The 19,205-nt window shown below is 37.6% G+C and overlaps 1 protein-coding gene and 1 non-coding gene across 16 annotated transcripts in view; one reads left to right on the top strand and one right to left on the bottom strand.

The window, feature by feature from the left end:
• Nucleotides 1-19,205, top strand: part of Rabgap1l (RAB GTPase activating protein 1 like) — a 466,677-nt gene that overhangs the window by 421,117 nt on the left and 26,355 nt on the right. For 13 of the 15 annotated variants that reach the window (XR_006146840.1, XM_042674520.1, XM_042674521.1 and 10 more), the window contains one exon: nt 16,250-16,342. Coding sequence is in view for 14 of the 15 variants with exons in the window: in XM_042674520.1 (XP_042530454.1) it covers nt 16,250-16,342 (93 nt within the window). In the remaining variant the exon portion in view is untranslated. Of the gene's footprint in view, nt 1-16,249; nt 16,343-16,500; nt 16,797-18,090; nt 18,095-19,205 lie in introns of those variants that run through there. The other 2 variants (XM_042674522.1, XM_042674534.1) reach the window with 2 other exon arrangements.
• LOC122104039 lies at nt 12,214-12,356 on the bottom strand. Its single transcript, XR_006146871.1, has one exon. It is a non-coding gene; the product is annotated as a small nucleolar RNA SNORA81 (small nucleolar RNA).

The raw sequence follows: 19,205 nt of genomic DNA, 5'->3' as shown, positions 1-19,205 counted from the left end.
CCTCCACAATTAAAGAAACAAGTTCTGATTTAAGGAACATTGCAAGTGCCTAGTATTAAAAAAAAAAAAAAAAAAACTTAATCTCATTCTTAATACATTATTTTAGCAGTTACTCCACAGACCAAAGGTAATTATGGACTTTTTCTAGCGTATCTGGAAAAAAATCACCATTTATTTTAATTGGTTATTGCAAATTCTCATTTAGGAGACAAAACTATCCTATGTCAGGTAGATTTCTGTGTCTCCACTTTGCAGTTCCATGTTATCACCCACACCGGGGGAAAATATATGGGCAGAGCTTTAATCTGCCTCTTTTATTCTAGCAGTGTAGGTAATTAACAGATTCCATTTCAACCATGACACACTTAGAATATTCTTATTTGATTAAATATTTTAGGTACCTACCAACTATTCAGTCCAAATTGTGTTAGGCTGAAGTAGATACCAAGTTTAAGTAGGGATTTTTTTTTTCCCTTAAGGCATCCTAGTGGGTTTAGGAAAATTTGTACACCAGGAAAAGTTCATCACAGACATGTGCTTATTAAATGAGTCATGTAGACAAATTCCAAGCAAGAGGATCATTTGTCCTAACTGAAGTTAGGCAAGAACAGGAAAGACTTTCTTTACAGAGGTCTCTTTTTTTTTTTTAGGTTTCTTCCTTTCCTCTTCTATTGTCTTCACCAAGGCTTTTGCTCATGGTTTGTTTTTTTATAACTTCCTAAATATTCTTTCAGTTGTTACCTGTTTCTTTTTCTATATTAAATTTAGCACCCACTCCATTACCAGATTAACATTTTTAAATCAGGTGGAGCCTTTAATGTTCTGTTTTATTGTTTTATTTTTTCATTCATCCATTTATTTGCAGTAATGGGAATTGAACCCAGGGCCACAATCATGGTAAGCAAATACTGTACCACTGAGCTACATTCCCAGCCCCTGTTTTAAAGGCTCAATAACTTTTTAACATTACAATAACAAGATTTCCTTTTAAAAGACAATTCTAATGTCAAATATTCTGCCATAATCCTAGAAGCTATGAAACAATTCAAAAATATTTAGTCATTTTTAGGTTCTTTAATATTTCCAAATTGCTTCCCATATTAAGAATGCAAACACCTGTTAAGGCCATGTACGTCTTTTACTTCAGAGCTATCACCTTCACTGAATAGGTTCACTTCCAGAATAGGTTTGTGCTTTTGCCAAATGACAACCTAGATCACCTGTAGTCTGGCTCCAATACGTCTTTCCAGCCTATTATGCCAGGTCATCTAGCTCCTCATCCAGAAAAACATAATTGCTTGGCATAGTTAGTAGGCTCAATATTTTGAAACTCCATGCATTGACCTGTGGAAGTTTTCTTCTGTTTCCTTTATGGAAAGTAGAAAGCAAAAAAGAAAAACAATGATCTGCTCCCTTCATGTGGAATGCCTGGTCCCTCTGTGCCTCTCACAGTCTTGCTCTACTGTAATACTGTCTGTAATTTGCATGAAATACTCTAGCTCATACTGACTGTATTTGTCTCATTTTATACACTGTTAAGTAAAATTTGAAGCACTAATATGAAATAGGGGTAGCACTCTAATATAGGTAGTTGCTTGGCACTGAAAAACTTAATTAGGAGATAATTACTGTAAATTTAACCTACTTGCATGTAAATCTACAGGAAGGATTTCTTCTTTATTGTAATTTTTTAATATAAAAATCTTGTACAGCGGGGTTACAGTTGCATGAGCAGGGTAATGAGTACATTTCATAGTGAGCATTGTTACCTTCTCCTACAGGCAGGTTTTCTAATTGGCATAAAGGTCATCAGACATTATTGTAAACTTGACTGGCCAGAAATACTATACAGGGTCTTCTGACCTTGGATGGATTACATATATAAAGTTCTGCCAAGGGCTGGGAAGGTGGCTCAGTGTTAGAGTGCTTGCCTGCATGCATGAGGCCCGGGTTCGATTCCTCAGCACCACATAAGCAAAAAGAAAAAAGCCTGAAGTGGCGCTGTGGCTCAAGTGGTGGAGCGCTAGCCTTGAGGTGAAGAGCTGAGGGACAGTGCCCAGGCCCAGAGTTCAGGCCCCATGACTGGACCCAAAACAAACAAACAAACAAAGTTCTGCCAAGTCAAGCAGCCTAAGTCTTGAATTAGGACTCTTGAAGTTGACCACTGTTTAGGCTTGTTGTCTAAGCATAATCAAAGATGACTCCTACCTGGTAGTGTGGAAGAAACCCATGTATGTCTATCTTCAAAGCGATACTAGTATCTGTAAGCTCCCTAAAAGCAAAAACTCTCTCTCTCTCTCTCTCTCTCTCTCTCTCTGTCTCACACACACACACACACCACACACACTTTTTTGAATGGTTAATAGCAAAATCTCTGCATGACAGTACTTACACGCTAGCTCCTCCTTCAAGTCTATCCTAAATATCTTGATGGATTTGTAAAATTTTTACCTAATTTTTTCCCCTAAACACGACAGCATGAGGGTAACAGAAATCATGCAGTTTTGAACAGTTTCTACCACCTCCCTGAGAACCATAAGCATCAAATTTATTGGATTCTGGGAAGTCACACTTTGGTTCCTCCTGTCCCTGTGACTCACTGCTGAATCTGTTCCCTGAAGTATTTGGGAGTGCATATATGTGCTCGTTAACTCAACAGATGTCAGCTGTGTGCAAGGCACTAAGTCATGTGCTGTGTTCAGTACAAAGATAGTTTATAATTCTTTCATCAAGGAACTTGTTATAAACTTTAATATATTATTAATGTCCTATAAGAAATATTAGGCTCATGCTGTCATGAGAGGAGAGTACTGTTGTATATCTATCATTGTCTTTCAAAAGTTCATTCCCCAGTGTATTTCATATTGCTGTTCCTTCCAAGTCTGGCTCTAGATAATAATGATGGATAATTATTTTTGAGGACAATTCTTTTTCTTGTTGTCATTTTTACTCAATTTGAAGCTGTGTGTGTGTGTATAACAATAAGTAAACAAACAAATAAATGAGAAACAATTATAGCATAGATTTCAGAAACAAAGCAATTTGTAGGTCTGCCTGCTTTCTCCATTCCTTATCAAAGTGAGTAATCTTCATGACTTGACACTCCCACAAATGATGCTAATAATTTTCTTGTAGAATTTAGTGGATTTGACTAAATTGTAAGATTATTTATAAGCTACTTAAGAGCTGAGACTGGCATCTTTGTCTTTCTCTCAGTATAGGTGGGGTCACTGTGTAGCACCCTGGGCTTAACCTTGTCTGTGCTAGGCAAATGTCTCTGAGCCAAATCCTCAGCTGCACAACAGATATTCAGTAATGGAGGGTAACTGTGAAGGAGAAGGTAGCAGGCATTTTGTGAGGTTGGTTCCTTAGAGCTTGCCTGGGACTTGGGGCTGATTGCTTCTCAGACTTCCTTAGCTCTAGAAACTCTTCCCTCACTCTGCACCAACATCTAGGCTACAATCCCTCAATAATGCCTCCTTTCCTTCCTTCCCCGAGCTGGTTTCCCGCCATGTTTTGTTCTCTGTGCTGGAGCTCTTTTCTCCCCACTGTTTACTGGTTGACTTATTTGAACTGGGCTTCCTTGTCATTCCTCAGAGGAGCAACTAAAGTAAGAGCCACTATAATCACCCTCCACCTTTACTTCTCCTTCAGAGCACCAACTTACTCCGTAAGTGCAATGTTTATTTAAGCAATTATTTCCTTCACTAAACAAGAAGCTCTTTGGGGTGATGTACATTTCTTCCAGGATGACTATGCCTGTTACATAGTAAATATTCAGTGAATAGTTGTGGAATGAGTAAGTGAATAGATGATTTTGTGTGTGTGTGTGTGTGTGTGTGTGTGTGAGAGAGAGAGAGAGAGAGAGAGAGAAAACTGGTCCTAGGGCTTGAATTCAGAGCCTGAGCACTGTCCCTGAGCTTCTGTGCTTAAGGCCACCACTTGAGACACAGCTCCCCTTAGGGCTTAATTGGTGTTTAATTGGAGATAAGAGTCTCAAGGTCTTTCCTGTCCCGGCTGGCTTTGAACCATGATCCTCAAAGCTCAGACTTCTGAGTATCTAGTATCACATCTATGAGCCCCACGCCCTGGTGAATACATGATTTTTAAAAATTTCAGAGTTTCTGGGATACATTAGGTTTTCTGTCTTTCTAACTCTCCTTCTCAGGTAGTCTGATATTGTAAAGTTGAATCTCTATAAAGACAGATTTACATATACATATAGCATAAATGTCTGTAGGGTTCTGTCTACTCTGGCTATTTTTAATGAGAGATGTATCTACTCTTGATCTAATTGCCAATAACAACCAACATAAAAGGACTGCTTCAGATCTCTTAGCATCCTGTGGAAGAAAAAAAAAACAAAACACTGTTGTAAGTGTTTCATTGGATTCTAATAGAAAATAATGTCCTACTTGGCTCCCCATAATTCTTTCTCTCTGTCTCATTGTCTAGTTTTAAATAAGCTTGATTAGCTTGCTCTGAATGTCCAGTTGTAGTGGCTTTCTGTAACCCATGTTCAGAACTATATCTGATTAGTTCAATCCCTGGAACCAGATCAGTACTATTCAGTATGTAGTCAGGTTTCATACCATGCATACTATCTTATGATTTTAATTTCTGGCTCTTGTCATTCTGTCATCCTCCAAAAATGATACTAAAATTTTCAATTGATAAATTTCAGACCTAAAACTCATTAAGAATTGGAATTTAGGGGGCTGGGAAGGTGGCTCAGTGGTAGAGTGTTTGCCTTGCATGCGTGAGGCCTTGGGTTCAATTCCTGAGCACCATATAAGCAGAAAAGGCCAGAAGTGACACTGTGGCTCAAGTGATAGAGCACTAGCCTTGAGCTGAAGAGCTGAGGGACAGTGCCCAGGCCCAGAGTTCAGGCCCCACGACTGACCAAAAAAAAATAATAATTGGAGGGCTGGGAAGGTGGCTCAGTGGTAGAGCGCTCGCCTTGCATGCTTGAGGCCCTAGGTTCGATTCCTCAGTACCACATAAGCAGAAAAAAAAAAGCCGGAAGTGGCGCTGTGGCTCAAGTGGTAGAGTGCTATCCTTGAGCTGAAGAGCTGAGTGACAGCGACCAGGCCCAGAGTTCAGGGCCCACGACCAGACCCCCCAAAAAAAAAAATTGGAATTTTACTTGGAATATTATAGTAGCTATTAAGCCCTTCTCCCCCCCCCCCCCAAAAAAAAGAAGAACATCCAATATTGTATACTAAGCTATCATTGTTTCTTGATTTTGCAGGGAGAAAAGGAATCAGTTTTCATAATTTAGCCCAAATTGGGCTAAATGTCTTTTCCCCCTCTTTCTTTCATGTGCAAAATATAAATAAATTTAAAAACCAATGGAAGGAATAGTTATTATCCCACAGCAGCTGCAATTGCTGCTTTGAAAAGTGCTTAGCATTACTTATATACTTATGAGTTACTGTAGGAATAGAAAGAAAAGTTTAGGAAATAAGCTAAGAAGATATAGGACTAAAGAAATGTTAACATGCTTACTGAGTCTAGTATTGTAAGTTAATTGGCTTTTGGCTGTAAATCTCCTGGCTGATTTATGTCCTCATTGCTTTTTGTCAGAAGTCTGAAGGGGAGAAAGTAATCATTTTAGTCTCCCCACTTTAAGACTTTATGGAATTTTAAGCAGGCTTTGCCCAGTATTAAACTTCTGATTTATCCACTCCTGAAACGATTTCACCTTCTTTTTTCTAGTTTTCCAAGAAAAAAATCAGGGTAAAATTGTTCAGTTTGGTTTTTTTTACTTATTTATTTTTATTTTTTAAATATGTTTTTATTGTAAAAATACTGTACAGAGGGGATACAGTTAGAAGAGCAAGGTAATGAGTACATTTCCTATTAAACATTGTAGTTTGTTTTTTTAAAAGGCATTATGGTATCTGAGGTTCATTAGCTTCTAGTGAAGTATTAATGGCATATACATCGTTGAGTAGCCCAGTTAGTTGCAATAGCTACTGATAAGGCTAACCGAGCAACTGGGTTGAAGAGCCCAACACTCGTTAGACAACAGACACTGTAGGTAATAGTTATGTAAATATTACAATTTAAGCTTTAGCTTTCATATCTTGAATCTGTCATTATTATGGTGCCTATGCTTGTTACTTAGACTTGTAAGTAAGTCTTAGACTTGTTTGGTAAGTAGTTATAGTAGTTAACACCTAGTTCATCTTGGTAAGGCTTAAACTGTATGTTGAGTGATTAGCCCTGTACTGTCACTTCTGTGCTCAGTTTAAGAAGACGTTTACAAAATACAAGAAGTAGACTGAGTTTAACCACAACTGAATCCCAGCTGATCAGGACTATTGTCATTCAAGGCTAGCCAGACCAACAGCTAATGAGGCCCCATCTCAACCTACAAGGCATGGTGTTATGTGTGTCATTACAGCTACACAAAAAACATGGTAGGAGAATCCATTTTCCAAGGCCAACCCTAGGCAAAAATGCAAGACCCTATCTGAAAAAAATAGTTAAAAAAAAAGGACTGGTGGTATAGTTCAAGTAGTAGAGTACCTGTCTAACAAGAGCAAGACCCTGATTTCCAACCCCAGAACCCTAGAGAGAGGTTGAAGTTTTGAAGAGGATGCTTAAATTGCTTATGAAGTTATATAGGTAGTATTTGGTGGAGAAATGTTTCAGATGCAATCCTATTTAATTCCAAAGCTACTTTACTGACAGTATCAAAGAGAATTTGTATTGCTCAATTAATTGTTCTTGACGAGTATGATTGTACCTTTAAAATTTGTCCTTATATCTAAAATGCTCAGAGAGATTGTTGAAATAATTTAGAATATTATTCAGTCCTTTCTAATCTTTTAAATTTAATCTCTTTTAACCTTTCTTTAAATAAATGGACTATTTGAAAGTTAGAATATTCCCCTGAAAACTGGTTATTATAGGCCAATTCACAAAAGCCTTTCTAGGGTGGTTCTGACTTCTTCCATCCTAGTGCTCAGCATTTTACTGCAATGGTTATCTAATGGACTACATATCAGAATTGCCTGAGGAGCATTTTAAAAATAGACATGGCTGACCACATCTCAGACCTTTTGATTCTGAATTTTACATTGAAATTGCTACATCTATTGGACAGAAGCCTGAACAAGAGAGGATCTGGAGGTGTAAAGGGAACTAAAAGATATCCAGTGTAGACAGCATGTGGCTAACACCTATAATCTCAAGTTCTCAGCAGGCAGAAATGGAGAGGAACACAGTTCAAGGCTGGCCCCAAGTGAGTATGGTGGTATATACTTAGGGTCCCAAGTAAGAGGGAGGTCATAAAATTGGCAAGGGGATCATGGTTCGAGGCCTGCTCTTGGCAAAAAAAAAAAAAAATGCTAGATCTTATCTAGGAAAATAACCTAAAGATAAAAGAAAAGATTGGGCCAAATGCTCATGGCTGATACCTATAATCTTAGCAACTCAGGAGACTAAAATCTGAGGATCATAGTTTGAAGCCAGCCCAGGCAGGAACATCTGTGAAATTCTTATCTTCAATTAACTACCAAAAAGTGGAAATTGAGGTGTGGTAAAGCACGAGCCTTGAGCAAAAAAGCTAGGGACAGAGCCAAGGCCCTGAGTTCAAGTCTTAGTACCAGCACCAAAAAAGAGAAACAAGTATTGGAATTGTAGTTTAAGTGGTAGTATGCCTGCTTAGCAAACAGAAGGCCCTGTGCTCAAAAACTCCAGTACCACCAAAGAAAAGGTCTACTTTAGAGCACAGACTAATTATTTTCAGATTGTCTTTGATTGCGAATGCCTATCAGTAAAAGTCATTTGAGTCTATCCCTCCAATGCATCTATATTCATTTTGTAAAAAGTGATGTTCCTGCACTGTAATAAAGTAGGCACCAATATCGATATTCTTAAAATATGAAGCAAGAATATATGAGATAAGAAGGAAACTGTTTTCTTTTTTTACATTTTATTTATTTTTAATATCTTTTAGAGTAGTTATACAAAGGGTTTCAATTCAACAGTCAGTTATAGTGTATCTTCATCAATCTCTCCCTTTTCATCATTCATCCTTTCCATTTTCCTAGTTCATTTTCACATATATCCATTGAAAATCTCTCTCCTTAGATGTCTTTTTTTGATTTCTGTGTAATTCTTCCCAAGTCCCTTATAACTACTAAACTATTAGAACTTGAGTCACCACTGATCCACTTTGTGTCCAGATCTTGATAAATTCTTGCTGTCACTGTGACTACCTTGAAAGCCCTGATCCCCCTTAATTTCTAAGAAATGTGACACTTTACTTCATATCTCTTTTTACTTCATTGAATGATTAGCGCACTAAATGGAATAATTTATATTCATTCTTAGAAATTTTCTGTAGTGAACACGAGTGATACATAATAGTATCTTTGGCCTATTGTGTTCATTTTGTAGGCTCTTTGGAAAATATTAACCTGGGTCTACCAGTCTTTTTATTTTTGTTTTAAATAAACAATGAGTGCCTTTCTACCATTTGCATTCATCAATTATTTTTAAATTTCTAAAATAGAGAAGCAGGGGCTGGGAAGGTGGCACAGTGGTAGAGGCCCTGGGTTCGATTCCTCAGCACCACATAAACAGAAAAAGCTGCAAGTAGCACTGTGGCTAAAGTGGTAGAGCGCTAGCCTTGAGCTGAAGAGCTGAGGGACAGCGCCCAGGCCCAGAGTTCAAGCCCCACGACTGACATACATACATACATACATACATACATAAATAAGAGAAACAGATTCTTCATCTCACCTCCCCATCCCCCAAAGAGCTTTTATAATTAACTGCTGAATCAATGTTCATTCTGAGCACAGAGGAAATGCTGGATTTTTTAATGGGATGAGGAAGCTTACCTAACTCAGTCATTTTGACAACTTCTTCCTCTCCGACCCACCCCAAAAATTTTCTTCTTGATCACCCTTATATCTTTTATGATCACCTTCTATTGCACTTTAAGAAGCTGTGTGGTAATTAGACACATTTGATACTCTGTCTAGTTATGACTGTCAGCTTCTTAAGTGCTCTGGCTTAGGTTTCTGGTCCCAGAGATAGTAGAGCACACCAGTTAAAGAGGAGAGCTTCTTAACTCTATTTATCAGCTGCATAACCTTGGGAAAAATATTTTCCTTTTTATAAATTCTTAATACCTTGCCTAATAGGGTTATTAGGAGAATTACTTTCCATTTTTCCAAGTTATCACTATGTAACTATTAGGGAAATTTTTGATATGAATAATCTCATATTTTTCTTAATGCCAATCACTGCTGATCAAAATGGAAAGTTAGATGTACATGTTCAGCATCCCTACTCTGAAAACTAAATCTTAAACGCTACAGATTATAAAACTCTTTGAGCCAGAAATGGAAAATTCCACACCTGATTTTTTTTTATTTTTTTGTTTTTTATTGTGAAAATACTGTACAGAGGGGTTACAATTACATGGGCAAGATAATGAGTACATTTCTTATCAAGCATTGTAGCCTCCTCCTTTGTTTCCCCTTCCCATCCCTTACCATCCTCCCCCCGCCCCCCTTACCCAATCCTCCCCCCCCCCCCCACACACACACCTGATTTTATACAACAGGTCTCAGTCAAAATATTGTATAAGATCACCTGTTATGTGTTTATATATGAATCATAAATGAATTTCCTGGTTAGTCTTGAGTACCCATGATATCTCTCTATATATTTGCAAATATACCACAATGTACCAAATATACCAAAATCCAAAGCATTTCTGATCCCAAGTGTTTCCTATAAGGAACAATTAACTGGTATGCTATTGTAATTATTTTCTCCCAAATCTGACTGAGCACAACTAGTTAAAGGCTAAGACAAGTAATTACTGTGCTTTTTCTTTTCCTCTTATTGAAAGTCACTGTTTAATACTGCCTGATCATTCTCTTTCCACTTTTTCTTAAATGTATTAGACTCTTTTCTCTATTGTTTCTAAGCTGAATAAGGCTTACTTTCATCCATAAATAGCAGGTGAGGCTATTACCAGAAGTGGAGTTAATAAAGTTAATAAAGTGATTTGGAACTATAACCTACTGGGTGCGATCATAGGGCAAATAGATGAAAAAGCCCTTTTGATTTAGCAGACTGAGTTTAACCTTCAAAATGCTGGGCATGAAATCATTTTAGAGAATCTGAACAGGCATTTTTAAAAAGGAATACATTTTTTTAAAACCATAATGAAGATCCCAGCGGATATTGTTTGTCCTGATCCTTAGGAAGAACTGATGGCAAATTAACAAATATCACAGCCAGTTGCTATTATTGATATGGTAGCAACAGCAGCAAAGAACCATGTGACTCTGCATGTCTACCAGACCAAGTGATTTTTGTCTAGTATATGTTGTGTGTAGTTTGGTTTCTTTGTATTTATAACATAAAACTTAGCAGGTCACAGTATTTTACTGTCAGTTAAATGAAGAGTAGGTGTATTTTTTTTTAATCTTGCTTTCAACCAAAGGGTTAAGACTTTGAGCTATGTTTTGTTTGAAACATTTCATAAGTCCAATTAATAGTTATTATTTGACTTTCCTATCATGCTATAACAGTTACAAGGTTTGTAGCTAAAAAGACATGTATATTACTTTATAGATGTGTAGGTCAGAAGAATATGAGTGTTCCTCATATTGTTCAGACCATATTCCTGGTTTAGAGGCTCCTAGGAGAGTACATTTCCAGCTTGTAGAAGTGTCATTCATTCTTTGGCCAAGGAAACTCTGCCACTACCTTCATGCCAACATCAGATTTCTTTGTTTCTTCTGCAGTACTCATATCTCACTCCCAAGTAAAGTCAGAATGGTTCTCCTCATTTAATGACATGTAATTTCCCTGGGTTCACCTAATATCTGAAATAATATTCCTATCTCAACAGAAAGAGCCAGACATGGTGGCCTGGAAATAATACATAGGAGAACTGAGCTAGTCTAGTCTGAGCACAAAACAGGAGATACTATCTGAACAACATCTAAAATAAAAAGTTTTAGTGCCTTTTGTTCAAGTGATTGAGTGCCTTCTTAGCAAGTGTACAGGAGTGAGTTCAAATTCTAGTACTATTTAGAAAAGAAAGAGATTTCATTAGATAGTCACCAAATGTCCCTTCAACACTTACTATTTCGGTATAACATATTTTTAGTACAAGTTTAAATAAGAGGACAAAGAACAGCATGAACTCACTATTCAAAACAATTGGTTTTAACTTAAAATATTATTTTCCAAAGATGTAACTTTCAACTCCAGTATGTCAGAGCTAGGCTGGCTATTTGAATGATTGCTGGCATACTCATTACAGTATAACTTGCAAAGGCTAGATATCCACTTTTATTTTCTAGTTGTTTGGTTGGTTGGTCTTATTTTTTTTAAATGGTGATAATACATCCTAGGCAAGTGCTCTACTCACTAAGCTTATCCCTTGCCCTGTATGATTTTTTTTTTTAAATACTGTTTCTTAGTAGTACTCCTTATCATTTGTACTCATAAAACACTTGTGAATTTTTTAGGACATTTCCTGAAATTAACCAAATAGGAAGTGCTGGAAAAGCAAAAAATGTTCACAGGACCGAAATTAGGTAAACATTTAAGAGGAGTTGTGATCCCTTGAATGCCTCTTCAAGTATACACTTTCAAATGCATTGATTTAATTTAAGGGGAAAAATAATATATTGGTACTGATACTCAGATAAAGCATTGTTTCAATTCAAACAGTTTTAGTCACCTTTTGTTCTTTGAATTAAAACTCCATATTGAAAAGGTTTTATTTATTTATATATTTATGTTGGTTGTGGGGCTTGAACTCTGGGCCTGGGTGCTGTCCTTGAGCTCTTCAGTGCAAGGTTAGCACTCCACCCCTTGAGCCACAAAACCATTTCCTGTTTTCTGGTAGTTAATTGGAGATAAGAGTCACCCGACTCGTGGAGGGGAAGGGAAAAACAAATCCGTTTAAATAGGGATTCAGGTGGACCCATAGCAACAATGAGACATACAACTTTGGTGGGGGGGGGGGGGGGGGGGGGATGGGATGGGAAGGGGAAACTAAGGAGGAAACTACAATGCTTGATAAGAAATGTACTCATTATCTTGCTCATGTAATTGTAACCCCTCTGTACAGTATTTTCACAATAAAAAATAAATAAAATAAATAAAAATAGAAATAAATAAAAAAAAGAGTCACAGACTTTCCTGCCTCCGATGGCTTTGAACTACAATCCTCAGATTTCAGCCTCCTGAGTAGTTAGGATTATAGGATCTCTGCAGATACTTTCCTTTTGCTAGCATTACTACAGAAACCAAAACAGGATTCAAGTTTCTGCAATTTTAGCACAGTGCTTATACAAGAAGGTTTTTCTCCATCTTTATTTCTTCTCCAGTGTGAAAATTTTTGATTTAGCTTTAGATTCCATTCTTTAAAACAAAATACAATTTTTATTTACTCCTGAAATGCAGTTTTAAAAACAGAAGTCTCTCGTTTTCTTTTTATTACTTCATAAATAACAAGAGTTTCATATCAGTTCTCCTGCCACTCTCTCCCTCATCCTTTTTCCCATTTCCCATTGTGCCAATTACAGGTAGATGCTCAGTATCACCCCACAGCACAAGATAAATAAGCTTGGAAGGTTTCCTAGCAACATATTGTTCTGGGAGCCTGCTCTGTTTCTCTGAACAAGATGAAGCCAAATATCCTAGAATCTCAACCAGATGGGAAAGGTTAGCTTATTCAGGATATGTAAGGGTTTTTGTTTTTTGTTTTTATTTTTAAAAAGAGGCCTGAACTCTGGGCCTGGGCGCTGTCCCTCAGCTCTTTAGCTCAAGGCTAGCACTCTACCACTCGAGCCACAGGCCACTTCCAGCTTTTTTCTTTTTGCTTATGTGGTGCTGAGGAATCGAACTCAGGGCCTCATGCATGCAAGGCAAGCACTCTACCACTGAGCCACCTTCCCAGCCCCTTGTTTTTTTTTTTTGAAATGAACATTTTAACATAAATAGCAGACTTGATTTGAAAAAAAAAACATGTAAAATCCCAATAACAGTTTGATTTTTTAAAATACAGTTTCAGAAGAAATCTCTAGAAACAAGCTTCGATATGCAATTGCATTGTTGATGAATGGATCCATTTTAGAGCTATTCGGACACTAGTTCCACAGGGACCTATTACCCTGCCTGGTATCCAGTAGTGTAGTAGTCCAGTTACAAAAATATTGAAATATGTCTGATCTGATGGGAAAATGGCTGCTGGAATGGACTTTGTTGCCAATACCTTTAACTGCATCCCCTCCTTCTGTTCCTGAGTAAAGCATAGCTACATACTTGAACTCTGAGACTTCCTCCTTTTTTCCTGAGCTCCAGTGCTATTTCAGTGCCAAACAATTTGCTGCTTGACCTTTAGAGTCTATATTTGTTTTTTTCCCCAGTATATGATGAATATATAGAGAGAAAATAAAATTAAAATTGAGACCAACATCAAAATCAAGAAAAATGTCATTTCTTTAGCACATGATCTTGTGTATGTTTCTTGTTTATCTTGATCTGAGAAGACTCACAGTTGGCAGGTGGTGCCCTTTATTGTACTCTAGTTGATCACAGAGTGCTGTGGAAGGTCTCTGGAGATGGAGTAATCAAGGATTAGTGTTTCTCATGACAGGATTCAGCAGTGGCTTTACAATTCAATTACACCCGGAAAATACTTTCGCTTCCTGTTTGACTGGGGGACGTTTCCCCACCAGCAGATGAATATTCTCATAACGTAGTTGTTGGGTAGTTTACATTTTCAGGTTTGGGTAGTTGTTGGGTAGTTTACATTTTCAGGTTTGGGTAGTTGTTGGGTAGTTTACATTTTCAGGTTTGGGTAGTTGTTGGGTAGTTTACATTTTCAGGTTTGGGTAGTTGTTGGGTAGTTTACATTTTCAGGCTTGGAGTAAGATTGTGAGACCTCCTAATTGTGATAAGAAGATAATTCTAGTTCTTCACACTAATCCTGAAACAAAATGACAAAGTAATAAAGAAGAGTGAGTGATACTGGTGTCTTTGTTTTAACAAATTGGACAAGTTTAATAGAAGTGAAACTATCCTCTTCTCAGAAAGTTTTAAAATATATTATAATCATGTGGTATTTTCTATCCTCTTTAGCTCTCTTTCACAAATATATACTTAATTACTAAATATCATGCTTTGAACTGAGAAAGAAACAACCTGAGGGCAAATGATTTGCATCATCTGATGCCTCAAGAAGTCAGTAAAGTAGCATGTTTGTAATGTTACAACAACAAAATCATTTCTTTCAAGTCTCTTTCTTTGGATCTAAATGTAAAGGAAAGACTTTGATGTTTAAACAAACCACATAGGGCTGGAGTATAGCCTAGTAATGGAACACTTGCTTAGCAAGCATGACGCCCTGGGTTTGATCCCCCAGCACTACAGGAGGAGGAAAAGGATTTTTTTTTGTTGTTTCGGTTGTTCAAGGAAAAGGTAAAAGTTTGATCTGTCACATGAAACACATTGGATTACATAATACATTAATTGATTGTGTGTGCATATGTGTATGTGTGTGCACATGCGCATGCAGGCATTCCTGTACCAGTCCTGGGGCTCAAACTAAGTGCCTAAGTGCTCTCCCTGAGCTTTTTTGCTCAAGGCTAATGCTCTATTACTTAAGCTACAGCTCTACTTCCAGCTCTTTGATGGTTAACTGGAAATAAGAGTTTCACCTTGCCCAGGCTGACTTCACACCACGATCCTTGGGTCTCAGCCTCCTAAGTAGCTAGTTTTACAGGCATGAGCTACCAGCACCTGGTTTATAATACATTAATTTTGACTAAATGTTTGTGTGTGTGTGTGTGTGTGTGTGTGTGCGTGTGCGTGTGTATGTGTGCGCACGTGTGCTTGTGTGTGTGTGTTTTGTTGGTTGTGGGGCTTGAACTTTGGGCCTGGGCGCTGTCCCTGAGCTCTTCAGCTCAAGGCTAGTGCCCTGCTACTTGAGCCACAGTGCCACTTCCGCTTTTCTGTTGGTTAATTGGAGATAAGAGTTTTATGGACTTTACTGCCTGGACTGGCTTTGAACCTCGATCCTCAGATCTCAACCTCCTGAGTAGCTATGATTACAGGTGTGAGCCACCCGTGCCCAGCAACTAAATGGTTTAACTTTCTCCCTGAATTTTCTGAAAATTTTAAATTACTAATTTAAATAGGCTTTATTTTAGCTATGTTATCTATGTTACATTATTTAATTCCCTCAACCTCTTTTATGAGGTAGAAATTTCTTTGCCCATTCACTGTGACTAAGTGACTAAATACTTATTTGTTAAGGGAATACAAACTCCATAAACAAATAATGGACTTTCAAACTCGGGTTCATCTAGTGCCAAATTCTATGACCTTTATATTGTGTTATGGTTAGATGTTCATTTTTAGAGTTCTAAGATTTTGGGCTGGAAAGGTGGCTCAGTGGGTTCGATTCCTCAGCACCACATAAGCAAAAAGAAAAAAGCTGGAAGTGGCGCTGTGGCTCAAGTGGTAGAGCGCTAGCCTTGAGCTGAAGAGCTGAGGGACAGCGCCCAGGCCCAGAGTTCAGGCCTCACGACCGGACCCAAAAAAAAAAAAAAGTTCTAAGATTTTGAAAGATTATTTTCTTCATAGGAGAGAATAAACTACAACTTTTGAGAATGACCTTATTTTAGCAAAAAAAAAATCAATGAGTTGTTAACATGTTTTTTATTATTCAGTAGTGACCCTATGTTTCTTCAAATTTCAATTTCTTTTTTGTTATATTAACTTATTGTTCAATTTCTGAAGTATAAAATATACTTATTTTCAATGTAATAGAAAACTGAATGAATTATACTTAAAGATAGTTAAAATGAATGGTACTATTAAACATATATACAAGAACAATTAGGACATCAGCAGTATTACAGAACAGAGATGGACAAACTATGACTCTGTTTCTGTAAATTTTTGTTGAAATACAGCCACACTGGTTCACTTAATTATCATCCATGGCAACTTTTGTGAAATATCTATAGAGCCTGAATGGTGTGATAATGACTATGATTGTTACAAAGCCTAAAATATATACTACTAGAAAGTTTGCTAAGCTCTACTCTTCAATTTAGATATTTCCCCCCAACAGTGAGTTGAGAATGTTCTTTTAGGATTCCAGAAACTGAACTAGGAAACTGTTTGAAAGACATTTTTCCTCTGTGATGGTCTGGTGTAATATACTTTTCTTCAAACCCTTCAGGTACCAACCAAAAAGCTGAAGAAATATGAAAAAGAATACCAGACAATGCGAGAGAGTCAGCTGCAGCAGGAAGATCCAATGGACAGATACAAGGTATGGGGACGCCTGTCAGAGCAAAGTACCGTTTTTACCTTGAAGCAGAGTTCTCTGTCCAACCCTGATGACTTAAACTGACTTATCATCCTATCCTGACAGATTTGTCTTCATTTCAGGAGACTAAGTAGCCAACCATAATATTTCTTTTCTTTCAGTTTGTATATCTGTAGGTAACTCCAGCTGTTGCATTTGTGTTGGGACTCATCATAAGAAGCTGGGAGAAAAGAGAGGGAGAAAGAAAGAGGCTTCCTACTTTCAAAAATGAGGAAAAAAAAAGAAAATGGCAAAGTATTGTCTTAGCTGTGCATTATCATTTCCACAGACTTTTAGAAGGGGAACTCTTCCAAGCCTGACAAAAGGATGTTTCAGACTTACCTCGGTCTGTAGCAATGTTACAAATACAAACTTATTTAGAAGGAAAAATAAAAATCACAAAGCTATATCAAGCACAGTAATGGTGTTTATTGCAACATTTATTACCACAAACAGCTTTTATCGACAACACATTTAACTACCATTTGTGGTTTCAAAATCAAAATTATTTTAATTGAGTATCTTAGTTAATTTTGGTATTTAAAAAATGCCTGGTATTTTTTTAAAGTGTCATCTACAAAGATAGAGCTTTTTAATTGTAATTAGCAGCACTAGTCCTAGGATACAGTATTAGGAAATAGTGTTTCCAACCTACTTTTTTCTAAGTGAAATATTATTGTATTTCTTCAGCAGGTTGTAATTCTGTTTTCTTTCTTTTCTTTCTTTTTTTGCCAGTCCTGGGGCTTGAACTAAGAACCTGGGCACTGCCCCTAAGCTTCTTTTGCTCAAGGCTAGCAACCCTACCACTGGAGCTACAGCGCCACTTCTGGCTTTTTCTGTTTATGTGGTGCTAAGGAATCAAATCCAAGGCTTCTTGAGTACTAGGCAAGCACTCTACCACTAAGTCACATTCCCTGCCCTTAAGGCCCATATACATGCATATTAGTTCATCTCTGTGTATCAGGATATCCTGCCATAATTACTGCCCAATCTAACATCAATCAGTATTGCTTCTGAACTTTTCACAAAACTAGTTTGAGTACTGATAATACATACAGCTATGGTAGATAATAATATTAATATACAGGATGCTCATAGATAAGGTTTTAAGTCTTATCTATCTTTATCCTTCAATAAGTCCCATTTTAAGGTAGGTCTTCTAACATGATGCTTTAGAAGATAGCAATGATAAACTGTTATTTAGGGGATGGGAATGAGGCTCAGTGGTAGAGTGCTTGCTTAACATGCAGTTCCATTCCTTAGTACCACATAAGCAGAAAAAGCTGAAAGTGGTACCATGGCACAAGTGGTAGAGGGCTAGCCTTGAGCTGAAGAGCTCAGGAACAGCACCCAGGCCCAAAGTACAAGCCCCATGTCCAGCAAAAAAAAAAAAAAAATTAGGATTTTCTTAAAAATTGTCTACTGTTCTTAATACCACCATGATAGTGAGTAAAATCTGTGAAGAATGCTTTAAAATAAGAGAGAAGGAAGTGCAAGTCCAAATCAGTACATTTAAGCAGACAAGTGCTGACAACAGTGATACATGCCACTAATCCCAGCTACTGGGGAGGCCAAGGTGAGTAAATCACTTGAGTCCAGGAGTCTCAGACCGGTCTGAGTAAAACAGAGAGAACTTGTCTCAAAACAGAAAAAGAAACACGGGCTAGGACTGAACTGTAACTTATATCTTAAATCCTTTTAGTGTCAAGTAGACGTGTGTAAATAAATAGTAAGATGTATGCTTTTTTAAAAGCACTTATATTAAGACCACATGTCGTGACTTTTTTTTTCTTGAGACAGGTTCTCAGGATGTGATCCTCCTGACCCAGCTTTCTGAGTGCTGGGATTACTGACTCATACCACCTTGCCTGCCCAGTCTGTTGTGGCCCCTTATTTGCATATTTACGCTCTATATTTATTTCTTCTTTTGGGTTATTATAATGGTGTGCAAGTGTAGTACCTTAACTTTAAAAAAAAAAAAACATTTCAGGGGGCTGGGAAGGTGGCTCAGTGGTAGAGTGCTTGCCTTGCATGCTCGAGGCCCTGGGTTCGATTCCTCAGCACCACATAAGCAAAAAGAAAAAAGCCGGAAGTGGCGCTGTGGCTCAAGTGGTAGAGCGCTAGCCTTGAGCTGAAGAGCTGAGGGACAGCGCCCAGGCCCAGAGTTCAGGCCCCATGATCGGACTCCCCCCCCCCCCAAAAAAAAGAAAATTTCATACCCTTGTGTGTATGTGTATGTATGTGTGTCTCACAGGGGTTGGAACTTAGAGCCTGAGCGCTGACTCTGAGCATTTTTTGCTGAGAGCAAGCACTCTACCACTTGAACCATGTCTCCATCGGTGTTTTGGTGGTTAATTGGAGATAAGAGTCTCACATAAGAGTGTCCTGGCCTGGGCTGCCTTCACACTATAATCCTTAGATCTCAGCCTTCTAAGCAGTTAAGGATTATGGCGTGAGCCACTAGTGCCTACTTTCCATACTCTTTTGATAATGTCTAGGTATTTGTCTTCATAATATACTTGGCAAAGTTATTCAAATTATAATTGCATTTTCAAGGTAGCAACTGACCACATAGTTCCAACTGTCAATAGATTTAGTCCTTCAGATGGTGAATAATCTAGTTTAAGAAGGTAAGTATAATTAGTTTAATTAAAGTAGCATCATGTCTTAGAAAATACCATTAGTATCTTTTAAGTCCAGTATTTCAAGGATAAGATCTCTTTTAGGAATTAGCATTTTAAAATTCCTACATTTGAGGCTGGGAACCCATCTTATGTGAACACTTAAAAATAATAGGAAGATTCCAGAGGGCACTGGGTAGAAACTT

This window comes from Dipodomys spectabilis, unplaced genomic scaffold (assembly GCF_019054845.1).
Source record: "Dipodomys spectabilis isolate Male_0828 unplaced genomic scaffold, ASM1905484v1 ptg000019l, whole genome shotgun sequence".
Lineage (NCBI taxonomy): Eukaryota > Metazoa > Chordata > Mammalia > Rodentia > Heteromyidae > Dipodomys > Dipodomys spectabilis.
This window is presented reverse-complemented; position numbering and strand designations above follow the sequence as displayed.